At 35.5% G+C, this 26,753-nt stretch overlaps 1 protein-coding gene across 1 annotated transcript in view; it reads left to right on the top strand.

Annotated features, from left to right (window-relative positions):
- The window catches only part of Epha6 (EPH receptor A6), an 851,223-nt gene that overhangs the window by 563,866 nt on the left and 260,604 nt on the right, over nucleotides 1–26,753 (top strand). The window contains exons 8-10 of the mRNA XM_034515065.2: nucleotides 11,724–11,832; nucleotides 15,599–15,669; nucleotides 19,755–19,880. Of these exons, the coding sequence (XP_034370956.1) occupies nucleotides 11,724–11,832; nucleotides 15,599–15,669; nucleotides 19,755–19,880 (306 nt within the window). The remainder of the gene's footprint in view (nucleotides 1–11,723; nucleotides 11,833–15,598; nucleotides 15,670–19,754; nucleotides 19,881–26,753) is intronic.

The raw sequence follows: 26,753 nt of genomic DNA, 5'->3' as shown, positions 1-26,753 counted from the left end.
ATGATATAATAAACAAAGAGAAGTTATTAATTTTGAGGCAGAAACATATCTGCATATCTCCTACTCTATTCCCTTCTCCACGTACAATATGCTTACGATTAGATTATTCTCTCTGAACTCAGTACACTAAATAGTATTCTCACTATTCTCAATCTTCAGTAGCAGAAACACAACTGATTCAATGAAAAGTGGAATTTGAATCCCACATGTAACTGGAAAATAATGAAAGCACCGTGAGGCTCAGCACAAGCCAGGGTGACTCCCCTGCCGCAGTTCTGATAAGCAGAGTCTTTACATTCATCCGAAAGGATTTGTATCTCCATCAAAGTTACAATTTTGAGAAAATGCACCTATTTTCTTTCACATTTGTAATCTTCATAGTAGCAAAAGCAATGGGATGCAGACAACTGCCCTTTTGCTTTTCCCCATCCTTGTATTACAAACAAGCCCTGAAGGTTTGGGGGCTTTCTGCATCTCTGGGCTGTTTCTAATGCAGTTTCTTTGAAATAGGATGCCCTTGTTTCTAAACATCCACTCATTTGGTGAGCTGCAAAACCCTTCTGATTATTGCAGATTTGAGCTGAGGAGTCACCACCCCCTTAGCTTCTAATCAAATCATCCGTCTCTCTCAATTCCTCTACGACCCTCAGACATACCTATATTTACCTAACATTATTAGATTTTCAGCTGATGCTGAGTTACTGTTTCTGCCACTAAAGCGTAACTTTTATGATGAGAAACTGTTCTAGTTTCTATCTCAGAAATGCCTATCTGTATCACAATGCTTAATACACCACAATTATTTATTTATTTATTTATTTATTTATTTATTTATTTATTTATTTATCTATTTATTTTTGTAGACTGCCTCACATTTAGCCCAGGTTACTTTAAGCTTGCTATGTCACCAAGAATGGCCTTGAGAGCTTATTATGACTTCCTGCTTCCTCCTCTCAGATACTTGTCTTACTAGCATGCAAGATTATGCCAGTTTTTAATTCTTTAGTAAAATACTTTTAATTTGTTGAGAATTTCATATATGTATGCACTGTATGTTGATCATATTCACCCCACCCAATTTTCTCCCTAACTCTTACCTGATCTACTGCACACTTCCTGACCCACCTACATTCCGATTTGGCATGCTTTTATTTTTAATTACTCACTGTGGTAGTCTGTAAGAAAATCACCCCCATAGACTCACCAGGAGTGGCACTATTGAAGTTGTGGCCTTGTTGGCCTGAGAATCAAAATGAAGAGCTCTCAGCTCCTCTTCCAGCACCAGTCTGTCTGCCTGCAGTCTGCCATGCCTCCTGCCAGGATGATGGACTTAAACCCTCTGAGCCTGTAAGCCAGTCCCAATTAAATGTTTCCCTTTATAAGAGTTGCCATGGTTGTGGTGTCTCTTCACAGCAATTGGACTCGCCTAGTCCAATTTATGCAGTTCATAGATTTTTAAGGGGTTGGGAGCATCCTCTAGAACATCGGCAACTTACCAGGAACCATATTCTTCAAGAAAATCGTTCCTCATGTAGGAGTGGGGACCTTTGAGCTCCTGTTCTTTATGTTGGATTGTTGTTAATGGTCTTGATCTTAGAGACATCTTGTCAAGCTATCCTGAGTTCATCAATGAATCAGCCCAGTGTCCAGAACACACTGCCTTACCCTTGCCTCAACCTCTGGTCTTCCAATCTTCCTAGATGGTCTCCACCCCCTCTTCCTAGACGGTCTCTGATGTTTGGGAGAAGCAGGCACTACCCACAGTTGAATGCTGTACTGAGAATGCAAGTCAGGTGTTCAGGCATGCACTCTACTAACTGAACTAATTCCTAGACCCGGCGCATTCTCAGTGATAAACATTGTATTATTTATTAATAAATACTAAGTCAATGAGAATGTACTACAGAAAATGTCTACATTTTTTTAAAAAAAAAACTATATTTACTAATAAAAAACAGTAGTAGTAGGGGAGTGCAGGTGCACTTGCACAAGTACTATGATGTGTGAGCATGCATAGGCGTGTGTGTGCGTGTGTGTGTGTGTGTGTGTGTGTGTGTAGGTTAAAGAACAGTTTGAGGAGTTGGTTTTCTCTTTCCACCATTGGTTCCAGAGACTTACGTCAGACCAAATTTGTGCAACAAGTCGTTTTTTATCCACTGAACCATCTTGCCAGCCCTCTAAGTTTTCTAAATACACATGCATGTGTTTTAAATTGCAATTCATTTAAATATTTTTATTAAAATAATTTTTTGTTTTACATAAATCTTAAGGACTACAAGCCTTGTAAAATCTGTGATTTCTGTTAGTTATATACTTAATTATAGAGCTTTTTCTCAGAACAATGGTTTAAAAACTTAAGAAAACCTCAATCTGATTATCAATATGTTACAGTGATTGAAGTCAGGGTTGGTTCTTTCTTGCTTCTTTTTCTGGGAATTGAAACACAAAACCACACAGATTATGAATCCACACAGAAATTTTCTTTAAGATAATGAAATAATATAGATCAGAATACACAGCAACACGGCACCAATTCATGTGGATGAAAATACTAAGGGGCACCTGGGGTTTCCTTTTATGGTATTCAAGAAAAAGAAAATTTTGGTTTCTAAGGGTCATAATGACAATCTTTCTTTGTTTCAACTGATAAATTAGGTCATATGTAATTTTTCAACATATGACTTTTATAACTTATGTCTAAGCATAAAAATGGCAAAAATTTTACTTCAATGCAGAATTTTTCTTTGATATATATGTAACCAGTTTAAGCTGCTGATAAGTACTCCACCCTGAAACAGGATTAATTACAAATGTTTAAAAGGAACTGTCCAAATGCAGATATATTCCTTAAATCTACATGCCTTGAATATGCTTACCAGTATCCAAATATCCACAAATAATATAAAGGTACATATCAAATAACATTTGAAATAGAAAATTTATTGATTCCAAGTCAGTAATCATGAAATATTGTATCATTTGTAAGTGAATACCGTGCTACACTGGATATTTTAGAAAAAGTAAAAGATGTATATGTGTGTGTGTGTGTGTGTGTGTGTGTGTGTGTGTGTGTGTGTGAAGTCATAAAAAATAGTCTCAAAGACCTAACTTAACTACAGGGAGCAGTACAAAAGAGAGATGATTACAAATTAAATTGCAGAAATTTAAAGTGTTGACAATAGTTCCAGTTGTTCAAAGGCTGTGATCATTAATTTTCATTTTGAAAATTCTCTGCATGTGGCAAGGCATCTGTGCAGCTCATTAATGAACACAAGAATCTCTTCCAAAAGGGGGGGAAAAAAGCATTTCATTACACTGTACACCTATCCCTGCCTCTTCCTCTTCGTCAAGTTGTGCCAAACTGGCATTCCCCAATTATCCCTCTGTCGTTTGGCATTTCATCTGATGGGTAAATTGGGGCATCAAGGAGAGTGGGTCTTGAGATTGGTGGTGTTCCAGGGAAGCCACAGTTTGATGCACTGAATTGCTTTGTTTCTGGAGAAGTGGCAGAGCAATAGAAAAGGCTCTGCCGTGATGTCGCTTTCTGAAGAGTATAATCCCCGCTAAAGCTTCCCCTGCAAGACAGATGATCTGTAAGGCTTGCTTCCAACCAGCTGAGAATTCAGTAATCAGCTCACCTGAGGGGAAGAGAGATTCTCTTGTCTTTCTGACTTTGAATTTTAATCTAAGAGATATTATTTTTGTGATGAAAGATAGCCTCAAGTATTAGATTATTATAAAGAAGCAGTGGTAACCCAACTCCATGTTTCTACAGTTTCCTCTAAATATTCACTTCACAGAAAGCTGAGGTGCAAACGACTGGGAGAAATTAATTCACATTATTTTCCTTTAATTTTTCACTAATTGGTTCTAGTTTTAAAAAAAAACAATATATGAAGCTAAGATGTGTTTAATAGTTAACATTTCTCAGGAAACCAAACAAGCTTTTTATTCTTTAACTTAGAATCATATATCTTTGCACAAAGAATGGATTCTTTTTCTAATCACTTTTTATGATTATACATTTGCTAATCCTTAACACTTTTTCGAACATTATGTGGTAGAGGAATTTTAATCCAGAACCATCGTTGCTCTGGCAAGGGATTCCATCCAAATATACGATCTGTCTGGAAGCCAGACTCCGAACTCACCTCTAATCCCTCTCACTGGAATACAGACCCACCTTTAGTTCACGCCTTTAATCCCAAACAACAATGTCTAATTAAGGGGAGAGAAAATGACAAATCAGAGAAAGCTTTGACAGAATGAGTCAAAGATGGGAAATCCCAACTAGAACAGACAGGAAAGAGAGGCTACTTAAAGACCAGTGAGGGCCAGTCAATTGAATCAGTTCAGTTCAGAGGAAGACTATTTCCCTACTGTAGTTGTCTCGGTTCCCCTCCACCAAGCCCCATCCACGTTAACATGTTGCATAGATCCCTAAGCCCTTAGAAAAGGGAAGTGATAACAGACACTCCATTTAGAACTTAGCATCCCAAAGTCTTTTATGTTCTGCTCATTGACCTGATGTGAATTTCTGTCTTAATTGCCATCTACTGAAAGAAGAAGCTTCTCTGATGAGGATTTATGAATGTGCTGATCTATGGGTATAGCAATATGTCATTAGGAATCGCCTTATTAGTATGTTTATAGCAGAATAATAGTAGTAGTTTTCCCTTAGGGCACATGACCTATTTATTCTCAGGTTCTTGGCCTCATTAACAGCTTAAATTTGGGTTCCATCTTGTGAAGCAGGCTAAATCCAAGCAAAATGTGGTTGTTCGCTCCCATAACCTTTGTGGCACTATTGTATCTGTGGGCATGTCTTGCAGGGAGGTTGTTATTAAAACACACAGAGACCATAGCTGGGTGAAACTGATGATTAACTAAGTGTTTCTAATTGACTTCAAGTGATTATGTCACTGAGCTCTAACATATGATATTTTTTGATACTCCTTGAGTTAAATATATAGTCTTAAACATTCATGTTCCTGGTGAGAAATATTTTAGAATACTATGTCATATTTTCAGCCTCTTTCACCATTTTGTGTATACTCTTAGCTCTGGACACTGCTGTCCAACTTTCTCTTTATGTCTAATTCCTATCCTATTGCTACTATACTGTTGCTGTAAAGTTAGAAATCAATAAAATATATGAAGTCTCAGTGTAAGGAATGCATGCTCTTCTTGGAAGCACACTATGCACTGTTAATATGTGCACATTAGTCAGATGTCTTTTATAAGATCTCGTTCTCTTCCTTTTTGCTTACTATTGTTCGATTCTGATTTACCTAACTGAGGCTGCCACCTAGCTGATTTCAAATAAATGTGATCAGATGTGAAGACGAACTGAGAAAATAGCACAGGAAATTGAAGAGACTGAGGACAAAACCAGGGGATACTTAAAAGGTGGAAATGACAATATTGATGAGCGTGGGAATACAGATGTGTAGCAGGAAGACAGTGGAAAGATCTACACGAGGTATTCTCCAGCATCATGTGCATAGATAGATATCTCTGAGCCACACTTGCTAGAAAGGAATAGCTCTACTTTCCAGGCAGTGAAGAAGATCTGAGAACTTTTAAATAATATTGTGAAGAACAAGTATCTCATTAGGTGGGATAGAGTGGGAAGACACATTATGCCAAAGCAGATCGACAGACATAAGTAACTCACTTTCTCATGCATTTCTGTAGGCAGATATTATACCATGTCATTGGTGATGAAGACACAATGTAAGATGTGCTAAAAGTTTGACTTGTTGGAAGATTCAAGATGAAATCATGTTTACAAGTCCAGGCGTGAAAGAAAGATAATAACAGTGTCATCTACAAAATTACAATACTGTGGTTTTCTTCCAGAAGAGTTTATTATACTACCTATCATCCATACATAATATTCTAATGTCTACCTCAGCTTGTATCATTGAAATTTTTTGCATATCTATTAGTCTCCATTGCACATTGTTAGATGTGTCTCTCAGTCTTATATAATTTAGAATCCTGATTGCAACATGTAATTTAAGGAGGAAATTTTCATGTGTCAGTTGCAAATAAACCTTACAATGATTCTTTTTTTTTTTTTTTACTGTCAACCTGTTTGTTGAAATATAGGCTGTTTTTTTTTTTTTAAATAATTTCAGTGAAATAACAAAAAATGCATTTCACTGGACAGCATTTTTGAGAAATGCTTTATTCAAAATGTATCATATATCTTCCAGTAGCTTTCAGAAGTTCATAACAACTTCAAGAAATGAGTTAACTTCAAAATGCTCTTCTGTAGAAAATGATACAGAATACAAATAACACATTTCACTTTGAAATGTAAATATATATATATATATATATATATATATATATATATAATCTTGATTACAGTGAGGCAGAATCATGTCTCCATAGAAGAAAACGTGTTCGTTAAAAATAGCCAAATTGCTTTTCTCCTTTTCTCTCACACTTTTCTAAAAACATGGAATCTATTTTTTTTGTAAGAATTCAGATTCCATGGAAAGAACTTCACTCTGTGTTTTTCCCTCTTTAAATAGAAACAACTAGAACAAGCTTCATTTGATGTTATTCTGACCTAATCCAAACATTATCTAGGTGCTATAGGCTGTCTCTGTAACAAGTTCACAATATTTTTTAAAATAATTATTTTTCCTTAAGGGAGTGTACTTCTTGCCATGGCCATAAAATTAAACATATCATTTTAACATGATTATTTTTGTCTGAGACTATGACCTTTTTTGTATTTAATGAAATATTTTTCAATGAATGAGACACAAATAAATTTCATTTATTTCTACGGATCCCACTGTGGTCCTTCTAGGTTCAGGGCTCTCCCCATAGGTAGTACTTATAAGAATAAGTTCTATATACATTTTCTGTGAGAAAACTAATTAGACATAATTAGCATTTGGGGCTCACAAATGAACGCAGACAGCATTGTGGACAAGTTTCTCTGATGTAACAGTTCTTACTCTTTGTAATTTTTGTTCACTCTCTGCTCTCCCTTCTCAACTGTAAGTCCACCAGCATAGTAATTGCATTTCTTTTGTTCATCTGCATCCCTGGGAGGGAGGGTCACCTTAGCATCTGTTACACAATAACTTCCAATCAATACTGTTGAGTGAAATAATGAATTCTTGAACTTTGTTCATCAGACCATGGTGAAACATAAATGTTGTTACTATAGTAACTCTTGCCTTCCAGGATTATTGTCTTCAAGGTGTGTAGAGTAACTAGAAATAAATACTGAGTGAGCTGGTTCATCTACATGGAGCAGCTGTGTTTGAGGTAAATCCTCCTCACATTGTCAAAAGGAAGACAGTTGTGAGTTGTTCCCAGCTTAATCTAACCTGTTCTTATCAGACTATCGCGTACATATGCCTACTCAATTCAGTCTCTAGTTGTATTCATTAAGCTACAACCTCATATCAAGTCACACGAGTTGGTCTCCATATTCGTTGTTATGCCGTGCACTGCACAATTGGTGCCTTAAAACTGGAGATGACAAATAGAAGCCAAAACACACCTCCCTCTAGGCTCTGAGAAGAAACCCTTTACCACTTCCTCCAGTCCTTTGTCCTGCCAACTGCAACTCTAGCCACTCCCAGCTGTAATTTGGGCCATGCCCTCTTTGTCTTCTCATCTCAACTTCACATAAGAATTGCTGGTTGATCTAAGGCCATCCACACAATCCATGCTGGATATGGTTTTTATTTACGCTTTTTCTTTGAGAGGAGTGGAGGTATGTCGCACTGAAGTTGCAACAGACATCACAGATTGAATTTCCTGCCTTCGTGGAACTTTTATCCCAATTTTTAAAAATGTGTGCGTGCGTGTGTGTGTGTGTGTGTGTGTGTGTGTGTGTGTATGATAGCACAGTACATTACACTTTCTTTCGTAGCATTAGTTTAAGGGAATATGGAAACATATGTCTGAGAGCCTAATAAAACATAAACAACTGGGATAATGCTTTCCAAATATCTGGGTGTCCATGAAAGAGAACTGTCAGGAACTGTTATTTAAGAAACCATGACTCACTCAAGGAGCTGAAGGAAAGCTGTAATCAGATAAGCCAGAGACTTGTGCTAGGCGGTTGGAAAAAGCCTCATTAATAAAGTTAAGGGATTTGAAGTTTACCCTGAGATGAAATCAGAGCTCTGTGATGGACCAGCACTAATCCAATAAAGACAAATCTTGTCCTGCAAGAGAAATAACTGCAGCAATGGTCCGGGGCATTCTTCCTACTTCCAAATGGCAAACTTTGTTCTTTCCAATATTTTATTGTAGGTCTCCTGGAAAACACAATAAAATAGTTACCTGTCTCTGGCAGACTGCGACAAGTACAAGTAATTCAACACTTTCACATTATAGATTCGAAACAAACAAGGTCATCCATGATTCTGCTAGAACAAAAGGAAATCTGGGACAAGTAGGTTCTCCTGTTACTGAAAGGGGCCATTTAAAATACTTCAGTAGCTAGGCCTTGGAAACAGATAAATCAGTATTGTACTGTCATCTTTGCTTTGTGCAGTGTGTTTGGGTTTGGACAAGTAATTGAATTATTTAAGTAGGTCTAACAATAATACTGGCATAAGCATGTAGACCATGAACAAACATTAAATAATATTTCAAATTATTGTCCTAGGAACATAGATATGGTATGGATAATTATGTTTGTCATATTTCCCTACTCATGTTAGCCTCGTTCTCTGTATTATTTTATACCCAGTACAATAGTGATATTCATTAAGCATTATGTTTATCTGTGTTCAGTACATGTGTATGTTACTCTCTATACAGAAATGCTGAATTTGTTAATATACATGCTTAGGAAATAATTATGCAGGTCTATGCAGTCTTCAAATTTATTTAATATTCTATTAAAACAATTAAACTTTAAATTCAAACCCAGTTCATAAACATGTAATCAGAAGTACACAAAAGGAAACATATTACTGATAAACTAAGTTATTATTTAAATTTCTATGACGAACTTTCTGATTTTCACAAGCCATGTAACTACATAATCTTATTCCCCATCTGAGCTTTGAATACAGTCTGAAGAAATCACTAGAAACCTGACTACTATAAAAAATAGATAATAAGTAAGGGTGAAAAGACTATTTAAGTGCTTTTTTTTTTATTAAGAGGCCAAATCATATATACCAACCACACACTACCTTTTTTCTGAATGTGATGTTTAGTAATAGTTTTCAACTTGACAGAACCTAGAACCACCTCAGTGATGTGGGGCCTTTTTTGATTACATTTAACATTAATTATGGATGGAATCCTTTCATGGGCTGGGATCCAGGAATGAATAATATTGGCTAGCTGTCCCTGATTGTGTTATGGCCAGCTGCTTTGGGTTGTTGTTTCTGGCCCTGACTTCTCTTCCTATATGCTGGAGCTGTGAGCCAGAATAAACCTTTGTCCTTAAGTTGCTGTTATCAGAATGTTTTTTGATATATAAAGAGAGAATAAACTAAGACATTGTCAAAAGTATTTAAGCCAAGTTTTGAATTGGGGCCCTTGCATATTATAGTCCAGAAAATTCTTGTTGTTAAAAACTGCAGCAGCTACATGTCCCTAAAATACACTGGTTCAATTCATTACTGTGTTCCATTTTCTCTATTACACCTTTCTACACTGGGTGTGGTGGGATACTGCTTAAATATGATGTTTACACAGACAGAAATATCACAGTGCGTCCCTTAATATGTAAAATTGGCGTGTATTAATGAATTAGTTAAAAAGTTTCCTCATGTAACTTATGAGGCTTTTAGATTCAGGCTTTTAGATTTTAGTTTTGTTTTCTTTTCTATCCCATAAGTACAAATTATAATTTAGCCATCAGTAGCCTAAAATATTAATCAAAAAGTCCTATTAACATCCTTCAACATGACTAAAGCACCACAAATTATTTCATTTGTGTGTGTGTGTGTGTGTGTATGTGTGTGTGTGTGTTGTATGACTATGTACCAATGTGTGCCCCAATGTGCATATGGGAGTGAGAGGATAATATTTGTTTACAGTTCTCAATTTCCACCTTGTTTGAGACAAAGTTTCTCATCATACACTACTTTTTTGCCAGGTTAGTTTGGCATATACAGTCTACAAGTGCCCATTGGTTTTTTTTGCCTCTACTTTCCATCTTCCTATAGGGGAACATCGATGGCTCTGCTACTGCATCCAGAGTTCATAGGGTACCAGGGACAAACCCAGGTCATCAGGCTTGTGCAGCCTCCTCTGTGAGGGAGTGCCAACTATTCGCTCCAGTAAGAAGTCATTCAGTCACAATATTTAGAAGACTTTCTAAATGTAATAAAAAGCAAGTCACCTTTGTTTGGTTTTTAGTTTCAGAAATGTATTAAATATTGGAATTAGATTTTAGTCACCATTATTTCATCAGGTAGTTTTTACAATGCTCAGTTTTGACACATAATCTGTTGAGAGACAAGTTAAACAGCTGCATCTTATCCAGTAAATAATGGACTCAAGCTTTTCATTAGTTCTTTTCCAAGTTTTTGCAATCTTCAAAATAGTACTGATATGGGAATTAATGGTGTGCTCCAAAATGTCATATTTTCTCACTGAAAATTATTAAACAACAAATTTTCTAAAAAATTGATGTTTCAGAAAACATTACAGTATTATCTGTATTGAAGATAAAGAAAATGACATTTTTTAAAAAAAGAAGACATTATTTACTTACAACTCCTGTGCTCAGAAAAGATATAATCTACTTCAAGAGTTTTTAGCCCAAAACAAATATTTTTATAGTAGTCAGGTTTCTAGTGATTTCTTCAGACTGTATTCAAAGCTCAGATGGGGAATAAGATTATGTAGTTACATGGCTTGTGAAAATCAGAAAGTTCGTCATAGAAATTTAAATAATAACTTAGTTTATCAGTAATATGTTTCCTTTTGTGTACTTCTGATTACATGTTTATGAACTGGGTTTGAATTTAAAGTTTAATTGTTTTAATAGAATATTAAATAAATTTGAAGACTGCATAGACCTGCATAATTATTTCCTAAGCATGTATATTAACTGCCTGAAATTACTTCTTTGTTCTAGCCTAAGATTTAGATTCCTGCCTGAAATGACTTCTTTGTTCTAGCCTAATGTCAGGTTTCGGCCTAAAGCCCACTTCCTTGTCCTTGGCCAATGTCATATTCCTGCCAAGCAGCCCATTTCCTTGTTTTTGGCCCATGTCAGATTCTTGCCAAGCAGCCCCAAAAGCTCTCCACCTCTCCCCCTTTTTTATGTTGTTAACAAGACTGAGCCTGTCTTAGGTCATTCACATGTGTTTTAATTGTCAAGTTAAAATTACTTTTAATGTAAGGTGCATTGATTGTACACCTTCTAATTGTGTTAGTGTGTTGAAATCCGGCATGTCAGTTATGGAGGTGTATCAACCAGCTTTTGTTTTACTGACCTGAGTATCACAGAACCTTGGTGTTCTAAAAATAGATAAGCAAATGAAATCTTAAAAGGAAGCATTAAATATTCAAATAGTTTAGTTATAGTTTTTAGAAGAAACTTTTGCTTGGTGGATGATGACCTCAGTTCTGCAAACATTAATTATATAAATTTTATCTCACCTGGGTTGCTTAGAGACCTATTAAAATAAAGGTCAAATCTACTGTGCTTTTAACCATTATCATATTAAGATATTGACCACAAAGTGTCCCCTGTGTCTGCGTTTCAGCTTCTGACATGGCGGCAGAACAAGGGCAGATCCTGGTCATAGCTACAGCGGCCGTTGGGGGATTCACTCTCCTAGTCATCCTCACTCTGTTCTTCCTCATCACTGGGAGGTAAGTGAGTTATCCCAGGTTATCCCCAGGGACAATGGATAACCACCCTTTATGTTTATTCACATGTGTGTATGTGTGATCTTATGCCTGACATAAATACACCATGGGGAACTCCACAGGGATGCAGGGGGAGGAGCAACTACCAACATTCAACATCAATTCCCAATAAACGAACAGCCAAAGCCTGCAGTCAGGAAGTCTGAAAGCGGAAGAGTAAAGAATAACTCACTCCTGCTTTTTTTTCTTTACTATATTCTAATGACTCCTTGAAGGACTTTTTTTGGAAAAAAATTTTGTTTAATTAGACAGAGCAACTTACATAAAACTCTTTAAATTTGTTATGAAAGTAAGATGTTTTGTCAATTAAATACGAAAATTCTCTACATTATAATTATTTTATTTTTATAAATGTGATATTTTTCTACTTTAGAGTAATACGTTAATTTTTTAATTATTGTAAGTTGACAAAAGTGAAAGATTTAGATTTGAATCCTGATTATTAATAAAAGGGATTCACCTATCTTGGACTAAGTTTTCTACTTTTATGGTTTGGATGTGACAGTGTACTGAAAACCATATTTTCATCTTTAAATGTACTGAATGATAGCCAAGATGCAAGTCCTTAAACTTCACAAATAAGACTGAAGATAGTATGTTGGAGTTATTTTTAAATAATTTATTTTGAAGTAATATTAGACATGTATTTATCAGAAATCAAAAATACTTTCAGATTATTTTTCTAAAGGAAAATATATATTTATTCTTGTGCTGGCTAAATTTATGTCAACTTGACATAGTTAAAGAGTCATTAAAAAAGGAAACCAAGGTGAGAAAATCTCCCTACCAGATGGACCATTTCAGATGAGTATGGGAGGGCCTAGCTGATTGTAGGTGATGCCCACCCTGGGCAAGTGATCCTGGAAAGTATAAGAAATTAGGCTGAACAAGCCACAAAATGCAAGGCAGTAAAAAGCATTACTCTCTGGCCTCTGCTTTAGTTCCTCCCTCCAGCTTCCTCTCTTGATTTCCCTCAGTTTTAGTGAATTGACAGTTGGATGTTGGTTATCATAGTGGCTATTTACTGGCTAGGAATTTTGTTTTGTTTTGTTTTTGTTTTTGTTTTGTTTTGTTTTGTTTTGTTTTGAAGTTATCATGATCTTCAAGCAACAGGCAAGGAGAGAGAGGCTAGAGGAGGGAGACTGGTCCAGGGATGAGCTTTTGAAACCTCAAAGGATACCCTTTCTTTCTGCAGCGAAATGATCATCTTCTTTAGTCACTACAGAGAGAAGCCTTCTCTCCCCAAGTTGATTTGGGAGTGATGATTTCTCGCAAGAACAGAAAAGCAAGGGCATTTGTAAATATCAGTAAGAGCACAAAGAACACCTCAAGACTTGTGTTAATAATCTGTAACCTGTGCATGATACAAGATTCTATTTTCATGATTTAAAACTGTACAAATAATGCACTTAAAACAAGCAATACACCCTGTGTATACAGGGTGACTCCGTATAAAGCACTACACCCTAGCAGAAAACTCCTAAAGCAGATAAAGAAGTGATAGCAACAAGTAATAGGTAATGGGTGTGCCATTAAGATCCCGATGACAGAAAAAAGATGAGGAGAAACAAAACACACAAAACAAAAACAAACAAAAACCTTGATTCCTATTCTACAAAATGTAAGTAACATGCATTACAAAGTCTATTTGATTTGGTTATATAGTAGATTAGAACAAAATGCAATATTTTAAATCAACTTCATGATAAATGGATTTTTTTATTTTGTATTGTTGGATAAAAATATGACACTCCTCTTAAATTAAATCAGCTAATATTGTATGCACCCGAAACATCTTCAAAGGAATTTTAAAAAATAAAAATTAAGAATCTTTCTAAATCAAAATTAATCATGATATTAAATTATCATAGTCTAGATAATATTATATGTTTTATGTCTTTGCATTAGTATCTCTATATAGGTTATCATTGTTCTTTCAGTTGTATGCAATTTTATGATGAATAGATTATTGTTGTCACGATATCCATACCCCAAGTTTGCCGAAAGAATGTGTTTTATAGCAGGCAAAGGATATGTCCAAGAGAAGTTTATTATATTTAAAGTTCTTTTGGTAATATTTGCTAAGCAAGTATCAATAGATAAGGTATTAGCAGTATTTTTATAATGCAATTGCACTGTCATTTTGACTTGTCATGCAACCAAATATTTTCATTTTCACTTTTCCCCACACTTCTATTTAACCCCTCTGAAACTTGATTCTTTCACTTTTCCCCAATCTAACAGGGATCATCAGTGTCTTATAATCCTTCTCCTAGCAAGAGAGTATGTGATGGTATTACAAGAACTTTTACCTTTTACAATTAAAAGTATTGCCTTGAATTATAAATGTCACAGATTTAAAATGCTACGCTCTTTATGGGCAAAATTTCACCTAACAAAATTGAGATTAGATTTCAAATGTTACCTATCATCAGAATTCCTGAATTGGAATATTAAGACCATTTAAACTGGGAAGTTAATGACAAGGAAAACAACAGGAAGACTTAACAGTAAATCATTCTCAGCTTTGAATCTCTATGTTTGACATTTCTATAACATCAGAAATTGTCTAAACACTACATACTGAAGGGACCCGTTTGGATTACATCAGCTACAGTCATTCTTACGTACCTCTTATGAACTTTGGTAAAGGAACATTCAGTGGAAGTTAATTCCATGAAAAATGTAAAGCAAATCTGAGTATTTAAACTACCACAGAAATTCAGGTATAATTGACACAGAAAAATTGCACTGTGTAATAGAGATATATTCTGTTTAACCAATTGGAATATCGATTTGATGAACGGTCAAATCTCATGGACATTGCTGACGTTACTTAAGTTGAAACAGTCATGAGAACCCAACCATACAGTACAAGGACAGAACATTCCCCTCAAAGTTTCAGCTCTTAAGAAAGAAGCTACCCAAGCAAACTGTTGTTGAAAATAGAAGCATATTTTCCATATCTTTAAGTGCCTAACTGAAAATATTTTTATTTTGATTTTTGGTACTTCTTAAAAAATAATTATACTTATTAGAAGTCACGTAACAAAAAGAAAAAGGACGTTTATAGCTGATGATAAAATATTTTATGATAATCCTATCTTTTCAATCAGTCTATTTGACAGTGATATCTGCTGCTAATATTTATGTATATCAAAAATGTTAAGCCGGGCAGTGGTGGTGCATGCCTTTTATCCCAGCACTTGGGAGACAGAGGCAGGTGGATTTCTGAGTTCGAGGCCAGCCTGGTCTACAGAATGAGTTCCAGGACAGCCAGGACTACAAAGAGAAACCCGGTCTCGAAAAATGAAAAAAAAAAATGTTATATGAGGCATTTTCACATTATAAATATATTTTTAAGCTGGTCTTTATGAAGAAAAACAAGAACCTTGTCCGTGGATAATATGATTTCTAATATTTTTAATTTTTTTAAAATTTTAGTTGCAAATCATGTATATGTAGAAATGTATATGTATGCAAGCACATGTATGATCATGGAGACTGGAAGAAGGTGTTAGATCTCCTGAAGCTGGAGGTACAGGCAGTAGTGAGTTCTCTAACATAGGTGCTGGGAATCCATTTCAAGACCTTTGGAAGACTAGTAGCAAGTGCTTTTAACCACTGACCCATTTCCCCAGGCCCCTAATTGTTTTGTATCCTTGTATTACATAATGCTTAAATAAGCTTCTGTTTCCCTTTTTATAAGGTGTCAATGGTACATAAAGGCCAAAATGAAGTCAGAAGAGAAGAGAAGAACGCATTTACAGAACAGCCACCGTGAGTATTGCTTTGTTCCTTGCTCTGGGTCCTCCTGATTCCTCCAGAGCTCCATTCAACATTGTGATCCACTGGGTTGAGAAAGCAAACAAACAAAAAAATTCATTTCCAACCTTTTGGCATGAAGGACTTCATTTAGCTCCAGGTTTAGGGTAGAAATTGCACCTGATACTCATTAAAGGGCATTACCTTTTCTTCAGTGCCTGCAGGGGAACCCAACAAATTGAGTTTACTAAAAATATGTAGTGACTGATTGTGTCTAGTTATGCACCATCACAAAGGCTCTGGAACATGAGTCAGTTTTGTTTAGTGGAGCATTAGTTATAGGCATGTTGAGAAACCCTTATTCCCTTTCAGAGAGATTATCACTTAATCATACAACAAAGCAATTTACAATTCATTAGAACTATAAAGGTATATCAGCTCTTTAACTCTTAGAATATGTATGAAGCCCTGTGCTAACTACAAGGTTATATTCATTTGAAGATCCCTTTCTTAGCAAGCTATAATTACCACTATAGTTGGTTGGGTAATTGCCCTTTTCTTCTCCCAAATACCCACCTCCACCTTCACCTTCAAATTGCAAACTCTTTCATCAAGACAGTTTGTCTATTGAGAGATACTGAAGTTACAAGGAAGGGATGTTCTTTAATTAACCAAAGTATACAGATAATATATGGAGCAACTCACTCAGCTATTTAGACCTCCCTTTTCTCTTAAATTAAGCATAAACAAAACAAAACAAAAAAGGCGAAAGGTTTTAAGTACTACATTGTAAATTTCTGAGATGACTTAGGGAAAATTCTAAGGCACTTACCATTTTTCAAAGTGGTCTAAGAGCCATCTGCCTGAGAGACCTGGCCTGAGACAACCTCAGAAGATTGTAAACAGATTTCAAAAACCTGGCTGCAGATGACTAATGCTGGGCAACCTTAAGATTCTCTGCAGGGCTTTTTTACTGGGGTGCAAAGAGAAACAGTGCTTCTGAGGTATTTATTATCTGCTTTCCAAGCAGCAGATTAGCATAAACTAAGGCAGATGGGCTCAGCAAGTTCTATTGAAAATAACCTGAAGCCGCCAAGGAAGGGAAGGAAAAGAAAGGAGTGTTTAAGAAAGCAGAGATTAATTAAATTTGAAACCTGATACTCACAATTGGGACTCATTTGGCCATGTTTATATATATATTGCATATATTGCAGTTTCATGGAAGAAATATTGTTATCTAGTTATTGTATAGGAAAGCATTATCATTTTACCCAAATGGCTTAATTGTTAGAACTATGTATGAGTTAGTAATAGCATTTTTATCTGTCTTTAAAGTAGTATTTTCAACACGATCATATATCTTACTAGATGACACTAATTCTCTAGCAGAAGCAGAGGTAAATATAAATTGTGACCCTGATTAGGTTATCAGTAGGAAATAGAGGTAATGAACTTATGAATACAATATAGAGATACAAACTCTTTTTTCCTTGTATTTAAACTTTGACAAGTCAAAATAAACATAATATTTCAGAATCAGTGTCAGGTCCTCATACATCTGGAAATGTACTTTTCTGCTTCTATTTTTTTTTAAATGCTAGTTTTCTCATGTGTGGATATCAAAACACTAAGAAGGCATATCAAAAGGCAATAAATGAAGTCAGCAAACATAATCATTCAAAAAGCATAATATAGCTACCAATGAATATCTTAGTGCCTCCTCTAAACCTGCTTTCTTATTTTTTTTGTTTGTTTTTTTAAGATTTTCCTGTAAGAACACAAGACTAAAATTACTAGTTAGTTGTGAATTAGTATGGTTTTCAATTTCTGAGAACTAATAAAATCAAATATCATCCACTCATTTTATATTGCAGGTTAGTTATTTTGAGTCTCTGTGACAAAATAGTGAACAGAAACACCTTATAAGTTCAAGATTTATTTTGCTTATGGTCTCAGAGGTCTCGGCATAAAGGCTGTGATGGAGCAAATACATTCAACTTATGGCAGATAAAAAGCAGAACGTACTGTGAGGGACTGCCTATGCTGTGGGTTAGCATGCTTGTCTCCATTACCTCACCCACATACTAGCTTATGGGGATTGGTTCACCAAGATATAAGGAAGTCTTCTCTCTTAATGACTACTATTTTAGAGCCCCTGTATAGACACACCCAAAAAAACCTTTATTAACCCCCAAAACATTTCTCTATTTAAGCTGTCAATCAAAACTAGCCACCATGACCCTACCTTCCATCAACTTGATGTCTAAACATGTCTCCTTAAACCACAGCATGCATTCTACCCCTTGCTCCAAACAATTTCATGGGCATCTTACAATATCTTACAATACCAAATATATTCATTCTATTTTCCAGAACCCATTCATTAAAGTCTTAATAACTCAACAATGCTGAAAACATCAAAGTCTCCCATGAGAACAGAGTCACAGAGGCCGGATAAATTGATACAAAGTCAACCAATACATCATTCCAAATGTCAGAAATAGGGAACACCAAATAAGGTTTGGACCAAAACAAGAAAAACACAACAGAGTAAATATTCAATCAGATAGCTTTATCTCTAGCATCTAGGTCATGTTGTAGAACGACATAACTTTCAAAGGACTTCAGCATGACATCCTTCTAGCTATTTGTAGCACACTTGACTAAGTTCCTGGGCTGGCTCTGCTTCCTGCCCATAGTCTTTATCAATAGGTATTTCATATTCCCATAATCCCTAGCTTCCTAAGATCTCTATTCCATCTTTAGCTTTGCTTTCTTAGCTTTATACATTATCCCATCAGCACTTAGCACAATAATACCAAATCTATACATTGCCTGGATCTCCTGACTTTCTTTGAAACTTGTGTGGAAGCCTCCGTGACTCTACCCATGATCCTTCTACTTTCATCATTACAACACGAGAATTAGTGAAACATAATGCTATGATCTTTTGCCAGCATCAACCACGAGTATAGAATCCTCTTAGTGTTTAGATGACTGAGAAAAATGAAATTAATCTTAAGGAAACAAATGTCTAAATAGTCCTAGGTTAATAGTATATGCCAGTGTATCTCTCCTCTTAGAAATACCTTGTGTGACATGGGTAAAAACCTGCTCTTTACTGAAAGGCTCCCAAGCCATACCTTATTGTTCCAAAGCAGAGTACATAGCTTCTTTTTGATGGTTCTAATCTCTATAATAAACCATATCCTCCTTTTCCAGAACTTTAAACTTACTTCTCTCTGAGCAAACTGTGAGGTAGTTTTTCAAAGCCCTCTATTTTTTTTTTTTTTTTTTTTAAATCACAATTCTCATGTAACTAGAGCTAAATGTAATCACCATAATTGTATCAGAGCCATACTGGGCTACTGGAAATTTTCTCCACTATATTCTCTGTCAGCGACCTTTAAATTTAACCTTGCCCTGGGGCATGCACAAAAGGTGGGGAAATTCTTTGTCAGAATGTAACACAAATGTCCTGTGGTCAGATTTCCAGTAGAGTTCTACTTCCTATAAGAAACTCTATACATACAGTCTTTACTCTTGGCATTACCACCTACATTCTAGTCTTCTGACTTCGCTCCAGAATTACATTAGACACTTTTTACAGCTTCTCCAGCCTCTGTCACCAGAATTTTTTCAGGTCCTTTCATAAACCATTTCCAAAGTTTTTGAACCACATGGTCCAGTTTAGTCAATGTTGCCTTTTTTTTTTTTTTTTTTTTTTTTTTTACATTAGGTTTCTTAAGGAGGAAAGACTTATTTCAAACTCATTCTTTCAGAGGATCCTGTCTATAGTTACCTAATTCTGTATTTCTGCCTATAGTAAGATAATGTATCCTGGAGGTAGGATCATCTGTCAAAAGCTATTCAGTTCATGGCAGCCAAGAAGCAAAGCAAGAGAGAGAATTTATCCACTGTGGTATCTCTTTGTGTTTTTCTTTTTGCTCAGGCATCAACCTGGAGGGAAAACAGAAAAAAAAAAATTAAATCATTAACATGTTAAGTACCTTAGTATGTCACTTCTCCCTTTGCACAGTCACAAAATATATGTCTACTGAAATACTATTAAGTTAAATCAATCTCATATTTTGTTGCAGTGCGCTTCCCAGGAGTTAAAACATACATTGATCCAGACACCTATGAAGACCCATCACTAGCAGTCCACGAATTTGCAAAAGAGATTGATCCTTCAAGAATTCGCATTGAGAGAGTGATTGGAGCAGGTAAAATAAAATAAAATCTACACTGTTAAGTCACAGCTTTGCAACTGGTTCATCAACATAATATTTTAAATCTCAACATGTTGCATCATTGAGAATATTAGTTATAAAAGTATTTTCTGATTTTTAGTTAGTTTTTAAAAAGTAGATGTTTCCATATTCAGTTCCCAAATAATGAGAACATTTGCAAAAGTTATTTTCACATTCCATAGCCTGTTTTCATAATGAAGATAAATTACAAAGAAACTAGAGTGCCTCAGGAATTTATTTTGAAAATGCAATTTCAGGAGTTTGTCATGAGGTTATTATAGATTTGCTCAAGTCCCAGCATCTATAGACTTATACTATAATTAGTGTTCATAAAGATGACCTTGAGGCTATGCAAGACCCAGAGTGTTCTGAAAATCATTGAAGGTAAAATTTGGTTCAATATAGTTTTAGATCATTTTAATGCAAATTAATAATGCTTCCTATGTGCAAATCTCTAGTACTTAGAACTTTTCATTATTCAGCTATTCTGGTTTTAAAAAATTATGGTGAGGCACCCCACAAGAATTTATGTTGTGCATTAGCTAGGAGAAACGATGCCAATATAAAGGTCCTTGAGAATAAAAAATAATTCATCTTTTAAGTTTTTGATGCTGGATAGGCAGCCTAGGGTTTTGCAGAAAAGCTTTCTTTTATCAGGTCTTACAAAGGGTGAAGTTCCATTATCCCTTGTTTCTTTTCCTAGCATATCCATTTCTATATGGTCAAGGTTCACTTCCCAGTACATCTGCCTTTCAGCTTGGAGAAGGAAGAAGAGTTCAGTCTACTTGTTTTTGTTTTTGAGACAATAATCTAGAAATTGCAAACACATTGACTTACCTATCAAATAAACTCATATGAACACACTGAAATCTGGGGAATATAAACACTAACCAGACATCTTAAAGGCAAATGTTACAAGAGATCTTAGGCATCTTTTGCGTAGTCATTAGTCTCCTAAAGATGTTCTATGTATGTTATCTTCAGGAGAAAGCACAATAAACCCAGGCATGATCATTTTGGCAAGCTGTGTCTTCTCAAAGACCATATGAAAGCAGCTGATTGTACCTCACTCCTTCAAATTGTTCTACATAGCAGGCTATATAGTTTTCCAGGTGCAATGCATGATGATAAAAGCAGGAAAGAAGGTCCCTTGTTAAAACAACTACTGCAAGTTTTAAGGTAATATTTGAAACTCAGTGCCAACTTCTAAGCTCTGCTCTATCTACGTGATTGCACAGCACATCCCATGGGTGATCTTGTTTCCCAGGGTCATTGAATATTTGTACTACCCTACTTCATTCCTCAGGCCCAGCCGGTCATCAGGTCCCCCGCACAGCCAGGTTTCCCTTTGAAAACAGCACAAGTGTCTCTTGCACTGCACAGTGATGTTCTCATCTGAAAAGACTTTCTTGTCAGAAAGATGAAAGGCTTAGCAAACAATTGAATTCTTTGTTATCTTCTGCTGAATAAACAACAAGGAAAGCCCGAGTCAACAGCCATAATTGAAGTGTGTATTATATTCAATTTCAGAGTTTTTGTTTGTTTTTTGTTCTTCTAAACATTAGAGCAATCTGGGGGGAAAAAAAAAAAGAGGTGTAAGGCATTCCAGTCACTGGTCAACTTTCCTCTTGTGTCGCATATGAAATAGTATTTACTGACTTGAAATTTTTATTTGTTTTATTTATTATCATTATTATCATCATCTGTGTCTCTGTATGTATGAGGGATGTGTGTGTGTGTGTGTGTGTGTGCGCGCACACACACATGCGCGTTCACATACATGTGTGCCACAGCATGCATGTGTAGGTCAGAGGTCAACCTTCAATAACTGGTTTACTCATTCCATCCTGCTGAGGCCTGCTCTCCAGTGTTTCTGCCACTCAGTATGCTTGACGTTACCTGCCCTTCTAGCATCTGGACTAATTTTCAGCTTCTGTCTCCTATCTGGATGCTGGGGATCTTGGAATGACAGATGTGCAACACCACATCTATCTTTTTGTATGGGGATTTGGGTACTAACTTGGGCCTTCAGGCTGTGCTACGCAGCAAGCTTTTATCAGTTGAGTGATCTCAGCAGCCCACTATAACCTTTAATGCCACATAATTTAACACTCTCAAGATAAAGCAGAAGTGTGATTGTATTGTAGCCCTCTGTGTATTAATTAAATGCCAATGTATTAAATCATTATATTGAGACAAAAAATCAAGTATCTAAAATAGAAGTGACATGAAGAAGTTCAACTTTCAGTTTGGAGCTTCTGTGTCTGAATCAAACTATATATTTTTTTTCTCTCAAAAGCATAACAGATACAATAACTACGAAAAAGATTTTCTCCATAACATATTTCACCTGCTTTATCTGAATTTCTCATGTGGCAAACACAGAGTATTTGAAAATTTGTAGTTGCTTCTCTATGTCTTCTCTATGTCTCCTCTTCTGGTCTTCCCCCTCCTCCTCCTCCTTTTCCTCCTCTTCTTCTTCTTCCTCCTCTCCATATCTCACCTTTATTTAGCTTCAAGTTCCATACAGTGTGTTGAGGGTCTCTTTACTATTTGCCTTTAGAAATATAAAAGTGAAACTATACTGCTACATCTTAATGTTCCTCTTTGTGGCCCTACTAATAAACCCTTTAGGTCATGTTTCTAAATAGGATTGTGTCAGGAAACACTGATGTTTAGGTGTGGTCACAGCCAGTGTAGAAAATGCACTATTAAATGTAGGGTTAAAAAAAAAAAGTGCAGTATCTTTTCTCACCTACGGCAAGAATCATGGCCTATACTCCCATAAGAAAAGATGAGTTAAATACAAAAATGAATGGCACCTAATTAAAGTTTAGTATGGTCAAAAGGCCTTCAGAAATAAATGCTCTAAGACTCAGGGAATGTTAACCATGTGTATGCTTTGGATAGTAAGAGTAGATACTGTTTGCAAACGAGGCCAGACACCAGGTGTGGTCTAATAAGAGAGACTAAAATGGGAATTCCACAATGGTTGTCTTCTTACCTTTATGTGTACTGTTCTCTCCTGCTAGATTTGAGGCAGAAGTATTTGGAATTTGAAGCAGTGGAAAAGAGTATATAATAATATACTCTCAGGCAGTAAAGAACAAAGAATGTACACATGTTCAACTCTTACACAGAAAGACATAGGAAGATACAAGCAATGAACCTAGTTTGCAGGATTTGCTTCAGAAGAGAGAAATAAACAAAGAACATTTTTATATTTTGTGAAATGTTCCAGAGAAAAAAGAATAAGGACAAGACATATGTAGGATGTCAGGAGATGGCCAGAGACTCTGAAGATCTGCCATTATCCTGGAGGATGGTAGATGAATGGGCTATACAATGGTGAAAATTCTTCTAAGCCTTAAAGTAATTTAAATTATGGAAATATATATATATTTATCATATATGTAATATATATTATATTTATGATATATATTTACCAAATCTTAAACAGTAAACTTCCTTGGTTTAGTCCTATTTTGTTCCCCTCCACACACCCCTATCATTTCCCATTAAAGTCTACTTTTTTTTTTCTGTACCAAAGTGAACCAGAAAACTTCTTTGGAAATGTAAGCTAAATTACATAAGTGGCTGAGTAAAGATGTGAGACATAGGTGACTTTGCATAGGAAATGGCAGAGGTCAGAGACCATCACCTGAGAAGTGCCAGGTGAATGCTATCCAGGCTGGAAGAAGGCACTGCTGGTGGAGACACAGCACACAGCCTCACAATTCACAGCTGAGGAAAACATCTGTAAAACCTACATGCATGTTTCACCAAGAAATAGTCATAAATCATTTCAAGTTTCTCATTGGTAGACACAGACCATGAAGTGTTCCTTACGTGAGTTATAACAAAGAAATATAGACATATCTGCATTAATGTTCTCAGGGAGAAAGAAAAGAACATGGAAAAATAGCATTGTACTTGACCCAGATTACTTAATCCATTGTCTGAGCCATGTTTACTAGGTGCCTGATACTTAGGGAAGACAATGTACTAATTACTGTTTCCACCTGACGTCTTTATTCTGATTGGAGACATGTGTATCCCACAGGTCTTCCACAAACATTGTCCTGGGATTTTTATCTTCATGACCAAATATTATGCAATGAAAAACTTAATTGGCCAGTATGAGTGTGTGTGTGTGTGTGTGTGTGTGTGTGTGTGTGTGTGTGTGTGTGTACTGTAAATCTTAATGTTTTTATGAGTTTGCTGGGGCAGTTTTTATTTCACTATTCTACTTAGTAGAGGCATCTTATCTTTGTTCATCAGCACATGCCCAAATTTTCATGAAAAAACACATTTCCATTTAAATGAAGTGAGCAGCTCTGTTGCATAGGAGACAATCTGATCATCTATCTCCTTGACTTTTTTGCATCATAAAATGAAATACTATGGGTAGAAGACTATAAAACAGAAACTCCCAGACTAAACCGTCCAGACAGATTAAGTCTGAGTCATTATGGTACCCATATCTTGAGATAATGAAAAAACCTGGTAAACTGAAATTTAACCATGGTCAGGAAAAAGGTCAGTGGACAGTACCTCTTTTGGGAGACAGAAAAATACCTGAACCATTATGAGAAAGCCTTTCTGAGTGGAATACCTGTAGTTTTAAAACATTATTCCATTGAAAAATATCATTCTTGTGTCTTTAAGCCCATAGAGCATCATCCTTCTTGCACATGACCTTCCCTCTTTCCCTAATCACAGTGACAATGCCATATCTGCCCGTGATTCACATTCTATCCCTTTATCTATACAAAACTCATTATTGCCTCTGCTGTCAGCCCCCACTTCTGGCTTAGTGTCAATGTGTTTTTCTATCCCTAAAGAAAGTCAGAAGTTTTAAATGTTAGTTTCTCAGCAATCAGCTGTACACAGGGAAAAGAAAGTTGAAAGGACAATTATAGGGAACAAGAAGTGAGTGCTGTAACACTAACTCATTCTCAGTAATGTTCAAGGGCATTCTTCCATTCACACTGGACAAGTCTAGAGGCTGACTTTCATACTGTCTTAATGCCCTTGTCCCTTTTAAAGCGCCACTACTCACCTATTCTTTCCACTATCTATTTTATTTTATTTCATTTTATTTTATTTTCTGAGATCTCTAACTCGTAGTCCCATTATTACATATAACACTTTCTTGTATTGTGACAATAAGAAAGGTAGGAAGTATTGCAATTGTGGTCTCATAGATCACCTTTTACAAAAAGGAATCAGTAATTATAGTGCATGTCCTCCATGTTCAGATGAAAAGCTCTTGTACAAAGTCAGGTCTGTGTTTGGAGATTGGGCAATGATTGAGCGTCTCAGACATCAGAGTTGCACAAAGTCTACACTCATTTTTGACCTAATACAATTGTTGCCATGCTCTGATTTGGCCAACTTTAAAAAAAAAATTATGGTAGAGAATACATGGGCATGATTTTTAAAAACTATTTTTAATGACCAATAGACAGACCTGGCAGTGACTTTGATTCATAAATTTTATGGCTTTCTAAATCAAATTACATAATAAATGATAAGAGTTTTCTGTTTTCCATAGACAATATGACATGAGTGAGGGACACTGAATCAATGTTTGAGTCACAACTCTCCTGCTCTCCTCAGTGGCTTGGATCAGTTCGATGATCTTTTAGATATTAGGCTTGTTACCTGTACAATCACTATCTTGCTGGATAAATGGAAGATTACAGATGGTAAGGGCCAGACACTTAATAACAGTCAAAGCATGGAAACACATCTATTAGGTTGAAAATTAATTTACTCCTCATGCAATTTTGATGTCTACAAATATCACTCATTATGCAATCTCAAAACACCTTCTGATACAAAACCCACCATAGACAATTTTAATTTCAATGCTGTATGTAACATAATACTTATGATTTTCAGTTAACTGAAAGTTACTAGTTGAGATTAAATTTCACTCTTATTTGTATATTCATCATAACATGTTCCCTTTTATTTTTCTTTTTAATTAAAACAAACCTATTATGAATTTTCTCTGTATCTTGGAAGAATACATTTATTCTATGCTTTATTTTTGCCATAAACTTAACAGAATAACGTGATTTTAACACTTTTTAATTTCAATTTCTTAGTGAATCTATTTTCTAACAATTCAAACACTTTAAAAGTTTAAATATGCAAAGGCTGTAAGATACCCAATATCACTAAAATGTCTAAAATGTCTACGTAAATATACTGTATCAACTTATTTCTGTCAGACAAAAGAAAATCGGTGTATTATCAGAAATAGGACTACATAGCAATTTGGTAGACCTTAAGTAAATTTTAGTGGCTTCTAATTTAATATTCTGCATCTTATTTGTGGATCCATTTAATGTATTTTTATTTACATAAAAAATTGTCAGTCTTTTAAAAAAGGGCCCTTCACACTATTCATTTGAAAAAAACTGAAATAAGCAAATATTGAATTAGAAAACAAATGAAAAATTCAAGAATACCAAGTTACTTGGAGATCATCAAGATGGGACCTTCTGCAAGTCTCACTACCTTTCAGACCTTCCCCATCTCCCTCCCCTATACCTTCTCTCTCTCTCTCTCTCTCTCTCTCTCTCTCTCTCTCTCTCTCTTTCTATCTCAAAACATACACACACACACACACACACACACACATACACATACACACACATTTCCAAACCCCAAAGGAAAAACATACAAGCAAAAGATCAGAGATTTAAAAACATTAACAAAATAAAACAAACAAACAAACAACATGCAATGAAAAAGTCTACAAAAATACCAGTGAGTTTATTTTGTGTTAGCTTTCTATTGTTAATCATGACGCCTATCCTGAAATATATTTTA

This window comes from Arvicanthis niloticus, chromosome 12 (genome assembly GCF_011762505.2).
Source record: "Arvicanthis niloticus isolate mArvNil1 chromosome 12, mArvNil1.pat.X, whole genome shotgun sequence".
Classification (NCBI taxonomy): Eukaryota; Metazoa; Chordata; class Mammalia; order Rodentia; family Muridae; genus Arvicanthis; species Arvicanthis niloticus.
The sequence above is the reverse complement of the archived record's forward strand: the minus strand, read 5'-3'. Positions and strand labels throughout refer to the sequence as shown.